We start from the raw sequence: 19,601 nt of genomic DNA on the forward strand, positions 1-19,601 counted from the left end.
GTGTTAAAGTGAGTGATTGTGTGTGACAGTATATGTGTTAAAGTGTGTGATTGTGTTTGACGGTATATGTGTTAAAGTGTGTGACTGTGTGTGATGGTATATGTGTTAAAGTGTGTGATTGTGTGGGACGGTATATGTGTTAAAGTGTGATTGTGTGTGACAGTATATGTGTTCACGTGTGTGATTGTGTGTGACGGTATATGTGTTGAAGTGTGTTACTGTGTGTGATGGTATATGTGTTAAAGTGTGTGATTGTGTGTGACGGCATATGTGTTAAAGTGTGTGATTGTGGGAGATAGTATTTGTGTTAAAATGCCTGATTGCTTGTAGCGGTAAACATGTTAAACTTTGTGATTGCAAATAATGTTATTTGTGTTAAAATGTGATTATGTGAAACGGTATGTGTAAAAGTGTGTTATTACGAGTAATGGTATATGTGTTTAAATGTGTGATTGCGTGTAACAGTATATGTGTTAAAGTGTGTGATTGTGTGTAACAGTATATGTGTCAAAGTGTGTGATTGCGTGTAGCGGTGTATGTGTTAAAGTGTGTGATTGTGTGTAACAGTATATGTGTCAAAGTGTGTGATTCGTGTAGCGGTGTATGTGTTAAAGTGTGTGATTGTGTGTAACAGTATATGTGTTAAAGTGTGTGATTGTGTGTAACAGTATATGTGTTAAAGTGTGTGATTGTATGTAGCGGTGTATGTGTTAAAGTGTGTGATTGTGTGTAACAGTATATGTGTTAAAGTGTGTGATTGTATGTAGCGGTGTATGTGTTAAAGTGTGTGATTGTATGTAGCGGTATATGTGTTAAAGTGTGTGATTGCGTGTAGCGGTATATGCTTTAAAGTGTTTGATTGCGTGTAACAATAGATGAGATGCAAGTGGTTGATTGCGCGTAACAGTATTACTATATGCGTAAAAGCACCTGATTGCGTATAACAGTGTATGAATTAAAGTGGGTGATTGCCTGTGACGGTAAAAACGTAACAGTTCCTCATTCTGTGTAACATTATATGTGTTAATGAGCATGACTGCAAGGTAACATTATTCAGGTTAAATAAATACAACTCCGGTAACAGTTCATCTATTAAAGTGTGTGGTTGCCGGAAGAAGATACATGTATTAAGGTTTGTACCGGTATTTTTTGAGTGAGATTTATTTAACAGAATTTATCGCATGATCATGTTACAACTATCGACCAACCAATAAGCTTAGGACAGATATGATATCAACATAACAGTTTTTAAAAGAATACTCAGAATTAAACCTATCAATTATAATGAAATTCTTGAAACAACTTTCTGTACTTGGATGTAAAATTCATTTTGTAATTTATTGTTGACTAGTCTCTATTAACATCTAACTAAAGTGAAACCAAAAGGAGATTGGTTTGTCAGATTTGGTTCGCCCCAATACATGATTGTCTTGTTATTGTATATAAAGTTACAGCATCATATTTTACTTTTTTGTACCAAATACAACAGTAGTGTCTTTCTAAGAAAAAAACCAAAACTAAAAAAAAAACCACATTTATTGAGTTCTATCTACAGATTGCTACGACTCACCAAACATCATTTGTATATAAGTAGTATGTATTTCATGGTAAGCGTAAATACAAAGAAAGAAAAAAATCAGTACACTTAAACTTGGTCACAATATTCCTCCAAAACTATTTACATAAACATGAACTTTCAATCTACCTGATCAATATAACTCAGTTTTTTATGAGGGAGAAATGTGCTAAATCCACCATTAGTGTACGTATAAATTTTGTAGGTATGTTCTTACAAAATGCATCATAAACCCAATACAAAGCGTTGCATCAAAGGAATAACAACATGGCCTACATAACATTTGCCTTACTCCACTATCCCATGGTGTAACTTGTAATAACATTGTAAGTATACAGGACTTAGATCATTTAAGACATCATTCAGCTGTACACATATAATATATTGGCATACACATTAAAGTCAACTACTTTAAAAAAATGTTCATTGTTTCTATTTAAACAACCCACCACCAATCAAAAACTAGAACATATACAATACATGTATATTGACATACAACTACTTTAAAAAATGTTCACTATAATAAAATACAGTATTTAGGTATGGTCAAATTTGAATGTGGGATCACCCCCTGATATTGATATATTAACTGATACTCCATAGCCCCCACCCCCACTTTTTTTTTTGCGAAGTTAGGCCTAACCATAAGGCCAGAGCAGGTTCAGCCCCCCTCCCCAATTTTTTCTCGCAGCAAAGATAATTGTTCCTAAATCTACCTTGAAAAGATGGAAATATTGAGAAATTGGAGTTACAGGTTATTGGTTAGTAAGATTTCTCTTTTTTTGGAACTATAGGTATACCCCCCCCCCCCCCCCCGCATTAGGATTTTGGGAATTAGTTGTTTTTTGCTTGTCAAGATTGATTAATCTAGCCTCCCGCCCCTCGACTTTCAATTTACTTCCGACGCCACTGTACTCAATAAACTCTCCTACAAAAAAATGTCAGGGATCGACAACATAAAATACAGATATCTCTAGAAAACATTAGTAGAAGGGGGATAACTTTCTTTCATTTCAAATTGAAGAATACAAATTGAAGTTATCCCCCTTTGCATTTGTTGTTTAATCAATTTCTTGTGTGCAAATCAAAAAAAAAAAATCATCACACATTCGTCACATTTCTAAGGAATATCTCTGTCCCAGCACCAAAGTACAGCAGAGATTTATAAGAGATCCCAGGAGCTTATTATGTAAAACACACATATAGTACAAATGTAAAATGGCAACTTAATAAACTAATACTAAAAAGAATTAATAAAAAGGATGACTAACACATTAATGTTAAATCCATGTACACAGAAATGGAATCCATTGATGATGCGTTATTTATGTTCAGTTTACTTTCAGAAAAACCGGGTCTATTGATGGCGCATTATTTCCATTGGAATTACTTGACTTCTGTGACTCCATTGGAATTATGGGTAATCCAGGCAGGTTTTCTACTGTCTCCCACTGAACTGGCCTGAAGGCATTTTAAAAGCAGCTTGTCTGCAAGAAACAAAAATAATTAGTTTATAACTGTATTAAAGGAAAGAAAAAGTGAGCAAGCTCAAATACCCCACGTTCTCCCATTACTTGACAATGCTACACATCATAAAAGAAAGAACAAGATATCTGTGAGCCAATGCTCACTAGTGATACCCCCGCTCTGATGTGAATATGCAAAATAAGCAAAGTCGACATTTAATAGAAAGCTGGCATCCGATTGGTACAGAAATATATCCCACAATATGGCATGCCTAAACAAATAGTGTGTTAAAATTTCAAGCATCTGCGATAAATAGCTGCTGAGAAATCGTTGAGGAAAATTTGTTTAAAATTTTAAGACTAAATAGAAAAAGTACTCATTCAACAGGAAGTTGACGTCCGATTGGTACACTGTACAAAAATTTATCCCACGTAATGGCATGCCTTAACAGACACTGTGTAAAAATTTCAAGCATCAGCGATAAATAGCTGCTGAGAAATCTTTGACGAAAATTTTGGCTTAAAATAAACAGTCATTAGCTGCCAGATTAGTTTCTGAAAAGAAGATTTTTTTCAAAGATTTACTCTAAATATACGTATGTAAAAGTTCGACGTCCCATTCTGGCCCCACCCTAACCCCAGTGGTCAAGATTTTCACAACTTTGAATCTACACTACCTGAGGATACTTTCGCATAAGTTTCAGCTTTCCTGGCCTAATGATTCTTGAGAAATGAAAAAATTCTTAAAAAGGGCATAATGCTTAATTTTCACGACTTTGAATCCCCTCTGCCTAAGGGTGCTTTGTGCCAAGTTTTTTTTTTAATTTTCCCAGTAGTTTAGGAGAAGATGTTGAAAATGTGAAAAATTTATGGACAGAGGACAGACAAACAGACGACAGACAATATGTGATCAGAAAAGGTCACTTGAGCTTTCAGCTCAGGTAAGCTTAAAATGATAGAGGTCATTACTTGCAAAACATCATCAGATCAAAACTTTCTGCAATTATTCACATATCTAATCATTTGTCTTAAACAACAACAATATACTAATTAATTCTAATGGTTAAAAAATTCAAGACAAAACATTGTAATTAAATTTCCTAGAAACATGAAAATTAACACATTATGCCCCAACTACGTAAAAAGTTTTACGAAATTCAATACAGCTGTTTGAGAAGAGTCACGCTTACAAAAAAATTATTTTAAAAAAATCATTCAAAAAAAAATCATTCAAAAAAATCATTCAACATATGGCCAAAATTCAAGTTCAATGGGTCTAAAATTCCCAGAAAGATAAATGAATCGGAACTTCCTAGTAATTAGCACATCTACACATTGTGTCCTAAATACCTTACAAGCTTCATAAAATTCTGTGCAGCTGTTTAATATAAGTTTTGCTTAACAAGACCAATGGGCCACATCGCTCACCTGAGAAACAATAGGTATGATAAAATTAGCTTAATAGAGTCATAGTATAAACTATCTGGACAATGTACAATAATACATAATACATGTACATACTTTGTATCTACACTACCTGAGGATGCTTCCACACAAGTTTCAGCTTTCCTGGCTGATTAGTTTCTGAGAAGAAGATTTTTAAAGATTTACTCTATATATTCCTATGTAAAACTTCAACCCCCATAGTGGCTCTACCCTACCCCCGGGAATCATGATTTTCACAATTTTGAATCTACACTACCTGAGGATGCTTTCACACAAGTTTCAGCTTCCCTGACTGATTAGTTTCTAAGAAGAAGATTTTTAAAGATTACCTTATATATTCCTATGTTAAACTTAGACCCCCCATTGTGGACCCACCCTACCCCCGGAGGTCATGATTTTCACAACTTTGAATCTACATTACCTGAGGATGCTTCCACACAAGTGTCAGTTTTCCTGGTTAATTAGTTTCTGAGAAGAAGATTTTTAAAGATTTACTCTATATATTCCTATGTAAAACTTTGATCCCCTATTGTGGCCCCTCCCTACACCTGGGAGCCATAATTTTCACAACTATGAATTTACACTACCTGTGAATGCTTTCACACAAGTTTCAGCTTTGCCAGCTGATTAGTTTCTGAGAAGAAGATTTTTAAAGATTTACACTATATATTCCTATGTTAAACTTTGACACCCCATTGTGGCCCCAACCTACCCCCGGGGGCCATGATTTTTACAACTTTGAATCTACACTACCTGAGGATGCTTCCACACAAGTGTCAGCGTTGCAGGCTGATTAGTTTCTGAGAAGAAGATTTTAAAGATTTACTCTATATATTCCTGTGTCAAACTTTGATCCCCCATTGTGGCCCCACCTTACACCCGGGAGCCATGATTTTCACAACTATGAATTTACACTACCTGATAATGCTTTCACACAAGTTTCAGCTTCCCTGACTGATTAGTTTCTAAGAAGAAGATTTTTAAAGATTACCTTATATATTCCTATGTTAAACTTAGACCCCCCATTGTGGACCCACCCTACCCCCGGAGGTCATGATTTTCACAACTTTGAATCTACATTACCTGAGGATGCTTCCACACAAGTGTCAGTTTTCCTGGTTAATTAGTTTCTGAGAAGAAGATTTTTAAAGATTTACTCTATATATTCCTATGTAAAACTTTGATCCCCTATTGTGGCCCCTCCCTACACCTGGGAGCCATAATTTTCACAACTATGAATTTACACTACCTGTGAATGCTTTCACACAAGTTTCAGCTTTGCCAGCTGATTAGTTTCTGAGAAGAAGATTTTTAAAGATTTACACTATATATTCCTATGTTAAACTTTGACACCCCATTGTGGCCCCAACCTACCCCCGGGGGCCATGATTTTTACAACTTTGAATCTACACTACCTGAGGATGCTTCCACACAAGTGTCAGCGTTGCAGGCTGATTAGTTTCTGAGAAGAAGATTTTAAAGATTTACTCTATATATTCCTGTGTCAAACTTTGATCCCCCATTGTGGCCCCACCTTACACCCGGGAGCCATGATTTTCACAACTATGAATTTACACTACCTGATAATGCTTTCACACAAGTTTCAGCTTTCCTTGCTGATAGGTTTCTAAGAAGAAGATTTTTAAAGATTTACTTTATATATTCCTATGTAAAACTTCGATCCCCCATTGTGGCCTCACCCTACCCCGGGGGTCATGATTTTCACAATTTTGAATCTACACTACCTGATAATGCTTCCACACAAGTTTCAGCTTTCCTGGCTGATTAGTTTCTGAGAAGAAGATTTTTAAAGATTTACTCTATTTCTGCCTATGTAAAACTTTGATCCCCCATTGTGGCCCCACCCTACCCTTAGGGGGGGATTAGATTTTCACAACTTTGAATCTACACTACCTGAGGATGCTTTCACACAAGTTTCAGCTTTCCTGGCTGATTAGTTTCTGAGAAAAAGATTTTTAAAGATATACTCTATATATTCATATGTTAAATTTCCACCCCCCCCCCCCCCCCATTGTGGTCACAGCCTACCCCTAGGGGTCATGATTTTCACAACTTTGAATCTTCACTACCTGAGGATGCTTCCACGCAAGTGTCAGCATTCCTGTCCAATTAGTTTCTGAGATGAAGATTTTTAAAGATTTACTCTATATATTCCAATGTAAAACTTCGATCACCCATTGTGGCCTCTTCCTACCCCCGGGGTCATGATTTTCACAACTTTGAAGCTATATTAACTGAGGATGCTTTCACACAAGTGCCAGCTTTCCTGGTTGATTAGTTTCAGAGAACAAGATTTTTAAAGATTTACTCTATATATTCATATGTTAAACTTTGACACCCCATTGTGGCCCTACCCTACCCCCAGGGATCATGATTTTCACAACTTTGAATTTACACTACCTGAAGATGCTTCCACACAAGTTTCAGTTTTGCCGGCTGATTAGTTTCTGAGAAGAATATTTTTAAAAATTTACCCTTTATATTCCTATGTTAAACTTCGACACGCCATTGTGGCCCCACCCTACCCCTGGGGTCATGATTTTCACAACTTTGAATCTACACTACCTGAGGATGCTTCCACACAAGTTTCAGCTTTCCTGGCTGATTAGTTTCTGAGAAGAAGATTTTTAAAGATTACCTTATATATTCCTATGTTAAACTTAGACCCCCCCATTGTGGACCCACCCTATCCCCGGAGGTCATGATTTTCACAACTTTGAATCTACATTACCTGAGGATGTTCATTACAAGGAGGTTTTTTATCCTTAGAAATGGTGTAAAAATATCTCTCAATTAAATCTAATATTTTCTCCATATGTGTCAGTTTTCCTGGTTGATTAGTTTCTGAGAAGAAGATTTTTAAAGATTAACTCTATATTTTCCTATGTAAAACTTCGCCCCCCCCCCATTGTGGCCCCATCCTACCCCATTGGGGTCATGATTTTCACCATTTTGTATCTTCGGTACCTGAGGATGCTTGCACACAAGTTTCAGCTTTTCTGGTCTTATGGTTCATGAGAAGAAGATTTTTGAAAATTTCTCGAAAAATTTCATAAATTCCTAATTATCTCCCTTTGTAAAAGGGCGTGGTCCTTAATTTTCACAACTTTTAATTCTCTTAGGCTAAGAATGCTTTGTGCCAAGTTTGGTTGAAATTGGCCCAGTGGTTCTTGAGAAGATGTTGAAAATGTTAACAGTTTACAGACAGACGGACGACAGACAAAATGTGATCAGAATAGCTTACTTGAGCTTTCAGCTCAGGTGAGCTTAAAACCAGGACTGACTGACGTATAGGTCGAAATCATTATTCTCTAACAATTCCATTGCATGGGGTATAATAATGGCACAATTAGCAAAACAAAGATACATTTTGGAATTCATAAAGATACAACATTTACAATGTTTACAATGTTTAATTGTTTAGTTATTAAAGACTTCATGTGGATATCTCTTTTATGATATTCCACATTCAGAAAATAAAACTTGCATAACATGATGTTTCTCACTCAGCAACAAACAGCCAAGTTTTGATGATCACAAAGTGTGAAATAAACAGGAGTCAGTATTTCAGTCCATGTGAATTATACACAGCTCAATTTCAGCTGCAGATGTTGAACAAAGTGACAAACAACATGTGTGGTTTTGAGAGCAGACTAGATTTGTACAGAAACATTTACAACCTGTCAATATCCCAGCTATCTCCATTATACCGCTGGTGTTGAGCTAAACATGAGGTCTTCATCAGGACGGGGTCTGTGTTCATCTACAACAAGGCATTAATTAGATGTTAATTAATACATACAGTATATGTTGTGATAGAGCTACGTCTACAAATTAAAACTTTAACCTGATTACCATGACACTTTCTTTAATATTTATCTAATAATTAAGTTAAGTTAATTAACATGTAACAAAATAACTGACTACAAATATATATTTTATAATTAAATACAGCAACCTGCTATTTCAATTCACTAAATACAATGTAATTGTACATTTAATTAATAAAATAATGTATTTAATTTCTATTTATTTTAGATAAACAATGAATCCCAATGACTGGTAGATACAGCTAACCCTGTAACAATGAGCTGTTTATATTGACAAACAATCACAGATAAACATGTCTTACATGTATCTTATTGACTGATAATTAACACGGTCTATGTGTCTTAGTTATCTATATCTAATTAATGCGAATGATAATGACTCAGACTTACCTGTCAGAGCATCCTGTCTGGTGATATACCTGTAGACACACACCTTGTTGTTTTTGTATGATCCGACCCAGAGACGGTGAGTGTTGACATCATAACTCAGGCTCTGTGGTACACGCATCTCTTGTGACTTTGTCAGTAGATGTGACAGGAACTGACCGTCCTTATTTAACATCTGTACTGTGTCGGTTCTATGATCACACACCAGGATGTGTGACAGCGCGTCAGTACAGATTCCTAATGGCCGTAGTACTGATCCTGATGGATGTCCTGTGTAGGAAAAACGATGTCTTCCTCCACGCTCTGTCACCACTACAGCACCAGACTCATAGTCTTTATATAAGACAGACACCACGACATCCCCATCGTTGTTCTCTGTTATATAGTTAGGTATCCTATACAGTCCCCGCCCTGTGTTGTCGTTCTGTATGGTTTGTGTCAGTTGTCCACTCTGGTTGTACCGGCTTACCTTGCCTGTCTCTGTATCATTGTTATACATCCCGACCAGTAGATCCCCAGTGGACGGGGACCAGTACACACACCGTGGTCCCCATGGAGAGTCTGTTTTCTCTATAAATGTGGTGGTTGTTTTCATATCATTTGACAGTTTGTTGATGTTAAAATTCCTATCTCTATAAATCAGTTCACTCTCACTGTTCACTGTGTGTAATCCTTTACCAATACATGAATCCTCCACACGATGAAGAGGGACACCTGTTGTGTCTGTTAACATGAGACTGATCCAATCACTGACCCAGACCCGGTCTGATGTCACATAGGAAACGTGATGACAACGATCAACACCTGTCACTGTGAGAGATTGATGGAGTTCAGCACCAGACGTCAGTTTCAGCAGACACTGGTTTCCTACTCGTCGGTTTCCTCTCTCTGTGATTTGGATTGCACTCAGTGACTCCATCACATCCTCCTTGTTGAGTGACTCAGTCATGGAGAGCTGCCTGGTGTGGAGTGTAAGATGTATCTGGGGGAGGGCTGTCTTTGTGAATGAGAGGAATTGTAGTGCACTGAATGTGAATGCAGGTTGTACATATTTGTGTTCATATCTCCTTAGTCTGACAATATGTCTGCTCATTTTTATCTTTTGTTTTTTACATCTGTGTTTGAAATCAAAGTAACAAAACACATTGTTCAATGGATCATATACCACATAGTCAATGAGATTCTTCAGTCTCTGGGCCTTTGTTAACATCTCTGATTGAAGGGGGTAGAATTCTGTGTGACAGGTTTTGACATCAGCTTTGATTCCTGTCAGGAGAACAGGTCTGTAAAAGAGAGCCTCACTTCTGATGGTGTGAATGGTTCCTCTGTGTTGTTGTCGCTTTGTTTTATAGGCTGTTTTAACATCTATCTGAGTGTGTTTTCTATGTGTTTGGCAATTAATACAGCAAGGAACTTGACAAGGTTCACAGTACTTTGTATAAACATGGCTAGGATGTCTCACACAGATCTCTTGTATTGGGATGTAGTTGATTTTATCACGGTGTAACACAACATCATGGTCTATTGTTTGGAGATCTTTTACATGGTTTTTTTTACACTGGGAACACAGATCACATGGACATGATACACAATAGTACGCTGTGTCCCCCGGACAATTAGAACACAGATGTACTTGGTACGGGGAGCTTGCTGTGTCCATGATGTGGGGGGTCTGGGTCACAACCTGTTGAATGAAAATAAAGAGTTTTAGAATTATAATTGCTTTATAGATTCAATGTCAAACTTTATAAGAAATATTTTAGTTTAAAGCAGATGGGTTTTTTAAGAAATACCATATTATCCCTACTTAGATAATTGACGGTCCATCATTCTGGTTCTGATTATAGAGACACTTAAGTAGAAAGATACAACACAAGATTGCTGAGTGAGAAAGAGGTGTTATCTCTCTCTCCCCCCTCTCTCTCTCTCTCTCTATTTCTTGTCATCGTGTTATCTCTATATATCTTTCTCTCTGTTTCTCTCTCTTGGATGTGTACATAATTGAGGAAGTGTTCTATATGATTATCTAGCAAAGAAAGTCAGAGAGAAAAAATAAAATAAGATGTAGAGTACATGTCCCAATTTAGTTAAATTCAATTACCGGGTATTTACCGTCTCTATTTACCTAACATGTATTCCTGCTCTTTTTATTTCTTTCTCTCAATCTCTGTTTTTCATAATTTTAATACTAAACATGAACTCTTGCTCTCTCTCTCTCTCTCTCTCTCTCTCTCTCTCTCTCTCTCTATCTCTCTCTCTCTCATGTACAATTGCTCTATAGATCTTATTCCTCCTTTCTCTCAGACTTTTTTCAAACACATGCGTTTTCTCTATCTCCTCGGATTTCTCTTCTGAACATGTATTTTTGCTCTCTCTTTTTCTCTATTTTTGTCTTTCAGACAAACTCCATCAAACATGTACATGTACTAAATATATCTTACTCTAAAAGATGTAATCTCTCTCTCTCTCTCTCTCTCTCTCTCTCTGACCTACTCTTATAAACATGTGCATTATACTATTGTAATCTATTTCTCTCTCTCTATCTCTTTTTCTCTCTCTCTGATTTACTCTTTGTTAAACATATGCATCTTTCTATTTCTCTTAGCCATGTAATCTCTCTCTCTCTCTCTCTCTCTCTCTCTCTCTCTTTCTTTCTCTCTCTCACACATTATTACTCCTTCATTCACTATCTCTAACTTTACAGCTAAACAAGTACTTCTTATCTCTCATTTTTTCTCCAAGCCTCTGTCCCTCATAATTTCAGAACTGATAAACATGTAAACACTTTATATCTGTTATATAAACATGTGCATCTAACTTATTCTCTCAGACATGTAATCTCTCTCTCTTTCTCTCTCATTATAACTCCTTCATTCACTATCTCATAATGTTACTCTTAAGTTTGATTTTCTTATATCTCATTCTTTCTCAAAGCCCCTGTCTCTTATAATTTCCTGATAAATATGTTTTTGCTTTCCATTTGTTCTCTCTATCCCTCAATATTTACATTCTACTGTGTTTTCCCATAAAAATTTATGATCATTAAATGCCTCTAAATGCAACATCTAATCACTGCGTATGAATTTACATGTTATTTACATATTAAGTAGTTCTCAAACATAGATTTCTTATTATCGGTTAAAAAAATATATTTCATGAATGTTGTCAAAACACTATGTTTTACAATTATTCAACAAAAAAGATGACTTTATAATTAAAAGCAAAATTTCAAGAGTTATTTTTCATGGATTATATTTTCATGCTCGTCGATCTCAACTCAACAGTCTATCTGATAACCAGTTTAAACCGGTTTTATATAACAGCTGTTCTTGCTGTTACTAATTTACTCCCTCCGTGATCTGCAATTTATATTGAATTATTTAAGTAAATAATTGATTTCATCAGTAAGGGAATGTAAATATAAGCCTTGAATGATTTATTTTTGACCTCGTCATGTCAATAACTGCCGTCAGATGAGGAGACAAATTATCATAACGCGCTAACGCACGTTATTCAATTTGTCTGCTGACGGCAGACGTAAAAAATAAATCATTTAATGCTATACACTTTCACTGCTAAACCCTCTCTCTCTCTCTCTCTCTCTCTCTCTCTCCTTACTCTTATATATGTAAAGATGTGCATCTTACTTATTCCATCAGACATATAGTCCCTCTCTCTCTCTCTCCCTCTCTCTCGACTCTCTCTCTCTCTCTCTACTTACGGTTGTACATGTAAACGTGCATCTTACTTATTCTCTCAGAGATGTTATCTTTCTCTCTCTCTCTTCTTATACGTAATATTGCTTTCTATTATCCCTCTTTTCTATCTTTTTTCTCTTTTTCCCTCATTCTCTCTCCTTTTTCTCTAATTCTTTCTTCCTCTTTCTCAAACAGACTTTCTCTAAACATCAGAGTTGGGATAAATTACTTTGAAAAGTAATTAATTACTTTCAAATACATTGGCAATTTTATCAATTACTTCGCGGGGGTGTTAAGGAAGCATATGGAATCTGAGTTGCATGTAATTCCGTGAAATCACAAATCTTAGTTATTATGTACATATTCAAATATCTAAGAAACAAAACGTAGATCAAAAACAAATAAAAAATACTGAAGACAATTTTTTTCCAGAAATTAGTTTGTGTTACGTAGATTTACACATTGATGACGTCATGACTAAAAGTTGAATGTCGTGTGAATTTGATCGGAAAGCATTGTAAACATATTCAAAATATAACTGATTTAAGACCTCTAATAAAGTACTGTGGTGTGATTTATTGAGAATTGAACGTAAGAATACTGGGGGAGATGATAGTTTTATCAATCATTCGCTAAAAGGTATGTAAATTTGCATTTATTTCTCGGCCAGGCTTTCCTCTGTCGTTGTTTACGATGTAAAAATCCGACTAGAACAACACTACCCCGTATATATTGAACTTGAAATTTTATACGTATCGTTAGTTTGAACAATGCTTAAATTGAAATGTGCTGCTAGAATCCCATGCTGTGTGTTGTTTTAATGCAATTTGCCGTTTTCCGTGCAAACTATATAAAAGTTGGGAAGGTTTTATTAGAACCGGATGAATAACTTTTTAATAAGGACAAACATAGGATTCTAGCAGCGGTTTTGATTAAACTGAGATGTTTTGCTTACACTTGGTATGCTTATTTTATTTTGGAAACCGCGGGGTAGTGTTGTTCTATCTCATTTTATGTTAAGGAATATACGTAAGCTATTTATAGTTGTCACGTGATAATGCACCAATGTGGCAGTAATGTACTACCCAATTTTTTTGCACTGACATCTATTTTAAAGGATAATACTTAGTTTTTGATCTTATTCAAAATAATTATTTAATTTCACGATTTTGAATATAACAGTCAAAATAAGACGCTTAATTGCCCATATGCTTCCTTAACACCCCCGCGTTGCAATTACAATTACATTGATTTTTAAACAATGTAATTAATTACTCTCAATTACTTTGATTAATGTAATTAATTACATTTCAAATACTTTAGTTTTATGTTTTTTAAATCTTGAAAACATATACATATATTAACAGCATTAAAATTTACAGAGCTTATACGGTTATGTTTTTAAAGGTTGTATAGTTCAGTTCAGATCAGATTTCTAGAAAAATTTTCCTTAACATTAAATAGTACAACTTTCGGCAGTACAGCATATCAGTATATAAATAACTATTGCTATAATTCACAAGAATGAGATATTTTGACTCCCTTTAGTCTAAAATCAATGGTTTTTTGGGTGGTATTAGAGGAGTTCACACCTCCACAAAATTAGATCTTTACCTATTGCCCTGGGAAGTGTGTTATGCTGTATAAACATATGAAACATTATGGGACATTTAATTATTGAATAAACAAAAATCCATGCCAAACATGTATAAAATCTATTTATCATTATATGACACCTTTTTTATATTTTAAACTTGGGGAAAATGTAATTGAGATGTAATTGAAAAGTATTTGAAAATACACAATATTTTTGGAATGTATTTAAATACATTCAATTACTTGTAATTAAAGACAGACTCAGTTACAAATTACTTTCAACTACTTTTAAAAATGTAATTAATTACACCCAATTACAAATACTTTTTTTCAATTACCCCTTCCCTGCTAAACATGTACATGCAATATTATTAGCTTTTATTATCTTTAGATCTAACCCCCCTCCCCCCCCCCCCCCCACACACACACAGATCACTATAGCTCAGTTATAGAAATGAGAGGTGTCACAAGATTTGCCTTCTCTCTCTCTCTCTCTGACTAACACTGTTAAACATATGCATTATTCTATTTCTCTTAGACATGTAATCTCTCTCTCTCTCACTCTCTCTCTTGCTCTCTCTCTCTCTCTCTCTCTCTCTCTCTCTCTCTCTTCACACACAGATCACCATAACTTAGTTATAGAAATGAGGGCTGACACAATATTTGCCCTCTCTCTCTCTCTCTCTCTCTCTCTCTCTCTCTCTCTCTCTCTGACTAACTCTGTTAAACATATGCATCTTTCTATTTCTCTTAGACATGTAATCTCTCTCTCTCTCTCTCTCTCTCTCTCTCTCTCTCTCTCTCTCTCTCTCTCTCTCTCTCTCTCTCTCTCTCTCCACACACACACACATCACCATAACTTAGTAATAGAAATGAGGGCTGACACAAGATTTGCCTTCTGTCTGATCCTATTGAAACACTGTTTTTTTTAATGTGACACATAACGTCAGTATGTTCTTATTTACAATTCACCTTTGAAATACAGAATGTAACGTATTAAAATGGGGTTATAAAACATAGGTAAAATGTAGTTGTGTTATTGCCCCATAGAGAACATTTTGTACTTGCTATCAAAATACAATTCACACCTAATCCTCAAATGTGTGCAAAATGGGAACCCACCAATGTATACATGTTAAATACTTGCTTATGTCCCACGCTTTGCTATTCCCTTAACCCTGGTTGATTTTTGACTGTCCCCTGGGCAGATAATTGGACAATACCTTAGCCCAGACATTACCACAAGGATGTGTTTCTCCTCGTCTAACACATCAATCATCAAATGGGAATGTGGGCAATAGTTATATTGTCAGTTCCTGGGTAAGAAATTGATGTTAACCTCGGGTCTATGCTCTCGGGCAACAGTTCTTACCCCAGGACTAACACAATGACTACTGCCCTCATACCCATTCAAGAGATGTATACTAAAATGTCTATGAATGACACACGACGACAAACGTGAGATAACAATAGGTCTCTGAGTGACTCAGGTGACCTAAAAATAATAGTATAGCTACATGAACATGGTGATATTACATGAATACTATACCACATATATTCTCTCTTTGACCTCTCAGTCAACAGCACAGTCAGACACAGGGAAACTGTAAAGAGACCATCAACTGTTACATTCTAGAGACTGGTATAACCTATGAACTATTACATACTAGTACTTGATGATATCCGAGCAAGTGCGGGGTTTAATAATATACACATTTAAATGATACAAGGTTTAATATGTTGATCCATATTTTTGGTTTATTTTTGTATACATATTATCTGATTTTTTTAAAAATTCATTTCTTAACCTTTTTCAAGCTCGTAAAAATCTACATTTACTATATCAAATACTGCTTACTCTCAAACATGTACTTTGCATCTACCGGGTATGTTAATTCTCTCTGTTGGTAATAATTTTTCATTAAATTATAAGATTATAGGAAAATACCTTAAAAACTTTATCAACAGATGTAGCGCATTCAGGTGAGTTTCCTTCTTATTATTTAGAAGAACTTATTAATTTACTATTGCAAGTAAGTTTTTATAATGTAAATAAAGCTGCTTTCAGAAAAACAAGACAATAACAGTAAAAATATACAAAGTAGATGAGCTTTTAGCTGATGCAGGAATACTTAGCTTATATCTGTTTTAATAGAGAAAGTGAGTGAACTTTAAAGGGTTTTGTTTGTTTGTTTAACTATTTTTTTTTTGTTTGAATTGTTATATAGAAAATGGATTAAGAGAACATATGATTATTTATTTGTTTGCTCAGTGGAACATTATTTGTTTTAGATTTTTACATTTCAAATGGTGTGTGTATGTAAAATATGTGAAAAGCTACTGCAGATAAAGCACCATATCACAGACGGGATACTCAACAAGTAAATTGATTAGTTTTATTATCACGTGACCCACGTTGAATGCTCTAAACATGCAAAAAATCAAGATCATGTCTGTGGCTGTTATGGTGGCTCTTCCGAATTGTGAGGTATAAATCACACTTAAGAAATGCAAGAAGTTAAAAAAAAATAACATTTACGCATAGAATTATCATTTTTGAGAACATGTGGTGATTTATTAGTTTGTGCAGTGTGCAACAACAATTGTTGATGATAGCTTTTGAGTCAAATGTGGAAATGCAGCTTGGCATATCGTTCACTGTTATGAACGCAAGGAGTACATGGCTTTGGCATTTCAAGTCTGTGCTGTACTTAAATGGTGTTTATATATAAGTCTGTATGACTTTTCATCGTTTTAAGTTCAAACAGAAATGAACAAAACATTGTAAATGTTGTTCGTAGAGCAGTAAGTACATTTGAAAACTTCATGGAAAGAATATAAGATAATTTTGTTCATAGTTTAAACGGCTAATTTTCTAACATATTGAGATACTAAAAGTGAAAACTACTTACCTTGGAAAATCTACATATAAATAACCAGTAACGCAGCATTAATAACGTATCTGAAAATCATAATCAAAATAACAACCATATACAAACAGCCGTAATGTAAACAACTCGTCGTCAGGTAAACAAACAAGAGTTACTTCCCTTTGACACTGCACTATGTTGGATTCGCGCACATCGATCCATGGACATTTTGAATACTTGACGAACTAAACACATTAAAACACAGATGCCAATTTAAGCAGGGGTCATTTACTGTGCTTTTTTCATCCAAACACATTTACAATATGTTTATGCCTTCAGTTTTAACAATTAGTTTTATGTAATAATAACAATGAGTCACAAGTTTCTGTAACAAAACTTTTGATGATCCTCGATTGTCGGTATGACTTGCCGGTTTGAATGTAAGGCATTGGATGTAGGACATTTAAACTATTCATGTTAAATAACATTTATTTTCTTTTTTATCTGTGAACAAATCTTACCTGTCGTCGTGTGTACTTTATATTTAAGCAGCTATTGTTATATTTAAGCATTTATAGGATTCCTTTAAGTCGTTTTAAGTATTCAATTCAAACTAAACAAATCATTAAGAGAACTTCTGTTTATTTTGTTGGGAGTTATCAAAAACGTTTCCCCATTTAGCTGTTTTAACAGTGCTTGAACATTCATCAACTACGATAAGATAACGTTCTCTTTCTGACTGATCATAAGGGACAGTTCACATCTAATAATCACCTACAATATTTCACAAAAGTTTTGCTAACCATTAATCATCATATTTTCTACCGAAAATATTAGTTTCCTGTTTTGCATTTCATAAATTTTATATTTAACGATTTTTTGAACGTAATCTATATAGTGAAAGGTCACATCTTATAATAAATTGATCTGAAGCAAAAACTGACTGTTCCTCTGATCGCTGTCAAAATATGATGTGTATAGATAGAGATTTAATTAATAAACATTTTTTAAAGGTTTAAGGTTCTATATGGACTATATGATTTAATAGTTTAATTGATACTTAGGCGTTTAAATTGTTCAAGTCAATAATTTAAGAATACCCCCCCCCCCCCCGCTTGCCATTTGCATTGTACATTATAAAGGGCTTCCGTTATTTACTGTTATTGCGTTGTTTATTTTTTTCTAACATCTTTTACGGTGCTACTTGTGTGGCGATCGCAGGACGAAAATTTTACACATACCTTACATCATTGTAAACTTGCGTGATTTTTAGCTGGGCTTTGCTGAAAGCAGAGCCCTGGCTGTAGGCAGGTAAAACACCAATGATACTATATATAGCACAACTTCAAAAGTAAACAAAAAACTGAGCAGCGTCAAAGTAAAAGCTTCCGCTATTCCAAATAGTTACACAGAGAGCCACGTTTTGTCAAATCTGTTGATTTTTATTTGTTTGCGATTAAATTTAGCGTTAAATTTTTGTGTGTGTGAGAGAGAGAGAGAGAGAGAGAGAGAGAGAGAGAGAATTGTATAAAAGAAAAATCATACAAAATACATACTAGTAGACTTGCTCTTACCCCTAAAACTGTTTTTTACTTTTGGAAAGAATTGATCAGTTTGTAAAATGTCATTTGTGTTGATCAAATTTGTTAACGATAGATACAGTATTATTCTTCTGTACCTTGTTGTTATCTGATTTCTTTGTCTGGACAGGTTCATATTTTGTTATAATTTGTTTATCTTTAATTATTTTTTGATCTCGCCTCGACCAGATTTATCACATCATAATACTCAAATAATGATTCCTTATTCCTTAATTAACAATTGTATTTTGTTGAAAACTGTTCATATTTTACAAATCATTGTAAACTCTTTGTAAAAAGACGATCAGTTCTGGTTAGTTTAAATAAATTAGATACTGATAATGTGTATTAACATACTCTTGTAAAATTATTCCCTAGGACTGGCTGAACTGAAGTTGTATTGACCAACATTTCTCATCAAATAAACAACTGAATGACCTCAGGATTTTAAACGAATCGTCCTAATATTTTGATTGTCGCGGAACTTTTTACGTTTACGTTTGTTTTGCAACATAGCTTGTTGAATTTCGAACCTGACGTATTATTATGCAAAAATAATTTCACGTGTGGATAAGATTACAGTTAAGGAGGCCGACCGAAGTTTCCATTGCGCATGTTTTTGCTTATTCTAGTATAATACAGTGTATTTATACTTCTTATGGTTTTTTTTTTATATCTTTTATAGAATTAAACACAATAAACAGAATACAGATAAAATCATGTAGATTTGTTAAGGACAATTTTTATTCTTAAACGATGTTTCCGTTGTATGATAATTAAGCGTTGCCATTGTGTTTTTTCCTGACGTTACGATAAAATGCAGTTTTGTAGGAGTACTTATAAGAAATACCATAAAAGAAAAAGTAAATATCGCATACCGTTGAAAATTATACCAGAATAATGCTAACCCCGATGACAACTTTCTTACTTTTGAATGAATCCTTAATATAAATCTACATTCGTACATTTGTAATGCTCCAAATATATAGCCAATTTTGACGCATTTTAATATTTTGAGATGACCTCCACTAAGGAACAGACGATATAATTTATTATTTTTTACATATAAGGTAGAAAATGATATTACTTATCACATATTACATTGGAGAAAATTTTTTAGTAGTAATTTAA

At 34.6% G+C, this 19,601-nt stretch overlaps 1 protein-coding gene and 1 pseudogene across 1 annotated transcript; both read right to left on the reverse strand.

Moving 5' to 3' along the window:
• Positions 1-19,601, reverse strand: part of LOC128170701 (uncharacterized) — a 723,116-nt pseudogene that overhangs the window by 489,706 nt on the left and 213,809 nt on the right.
• Positions 8,214-15,299, reverse strand: LOC128170707 (uncharacterized). The gene is made up of 3 exons (XM_052836469.1): positions 15,198-15,299; positions 8,730-10,410; positions 8,214-8,272 (listed from the first exon to the last, which is right to left on the reverse strand). The coding sequence occupies exons 1-3, from the start codon at positions 15,297-15,299 to the stop codon at positions 8,214-8,216; spliced, it is 1,842 nt and encodes a 613-aa protein (XP_052692429.1).

Source organism: Crassostrea angulata, chromosome 2 (genome assembly GCF_025612915.1).
Source record: "Crassostrea angulata isolate pt1a10 chromosome 2, ASM2561291v2, whole genome shotgun sequence".
Lineage (NCBI taxonomy): Eukaryota > Metazoa > Mollusca > Bivalvia > Ostreida > Ostreidae > Magallana > Magallana angulata.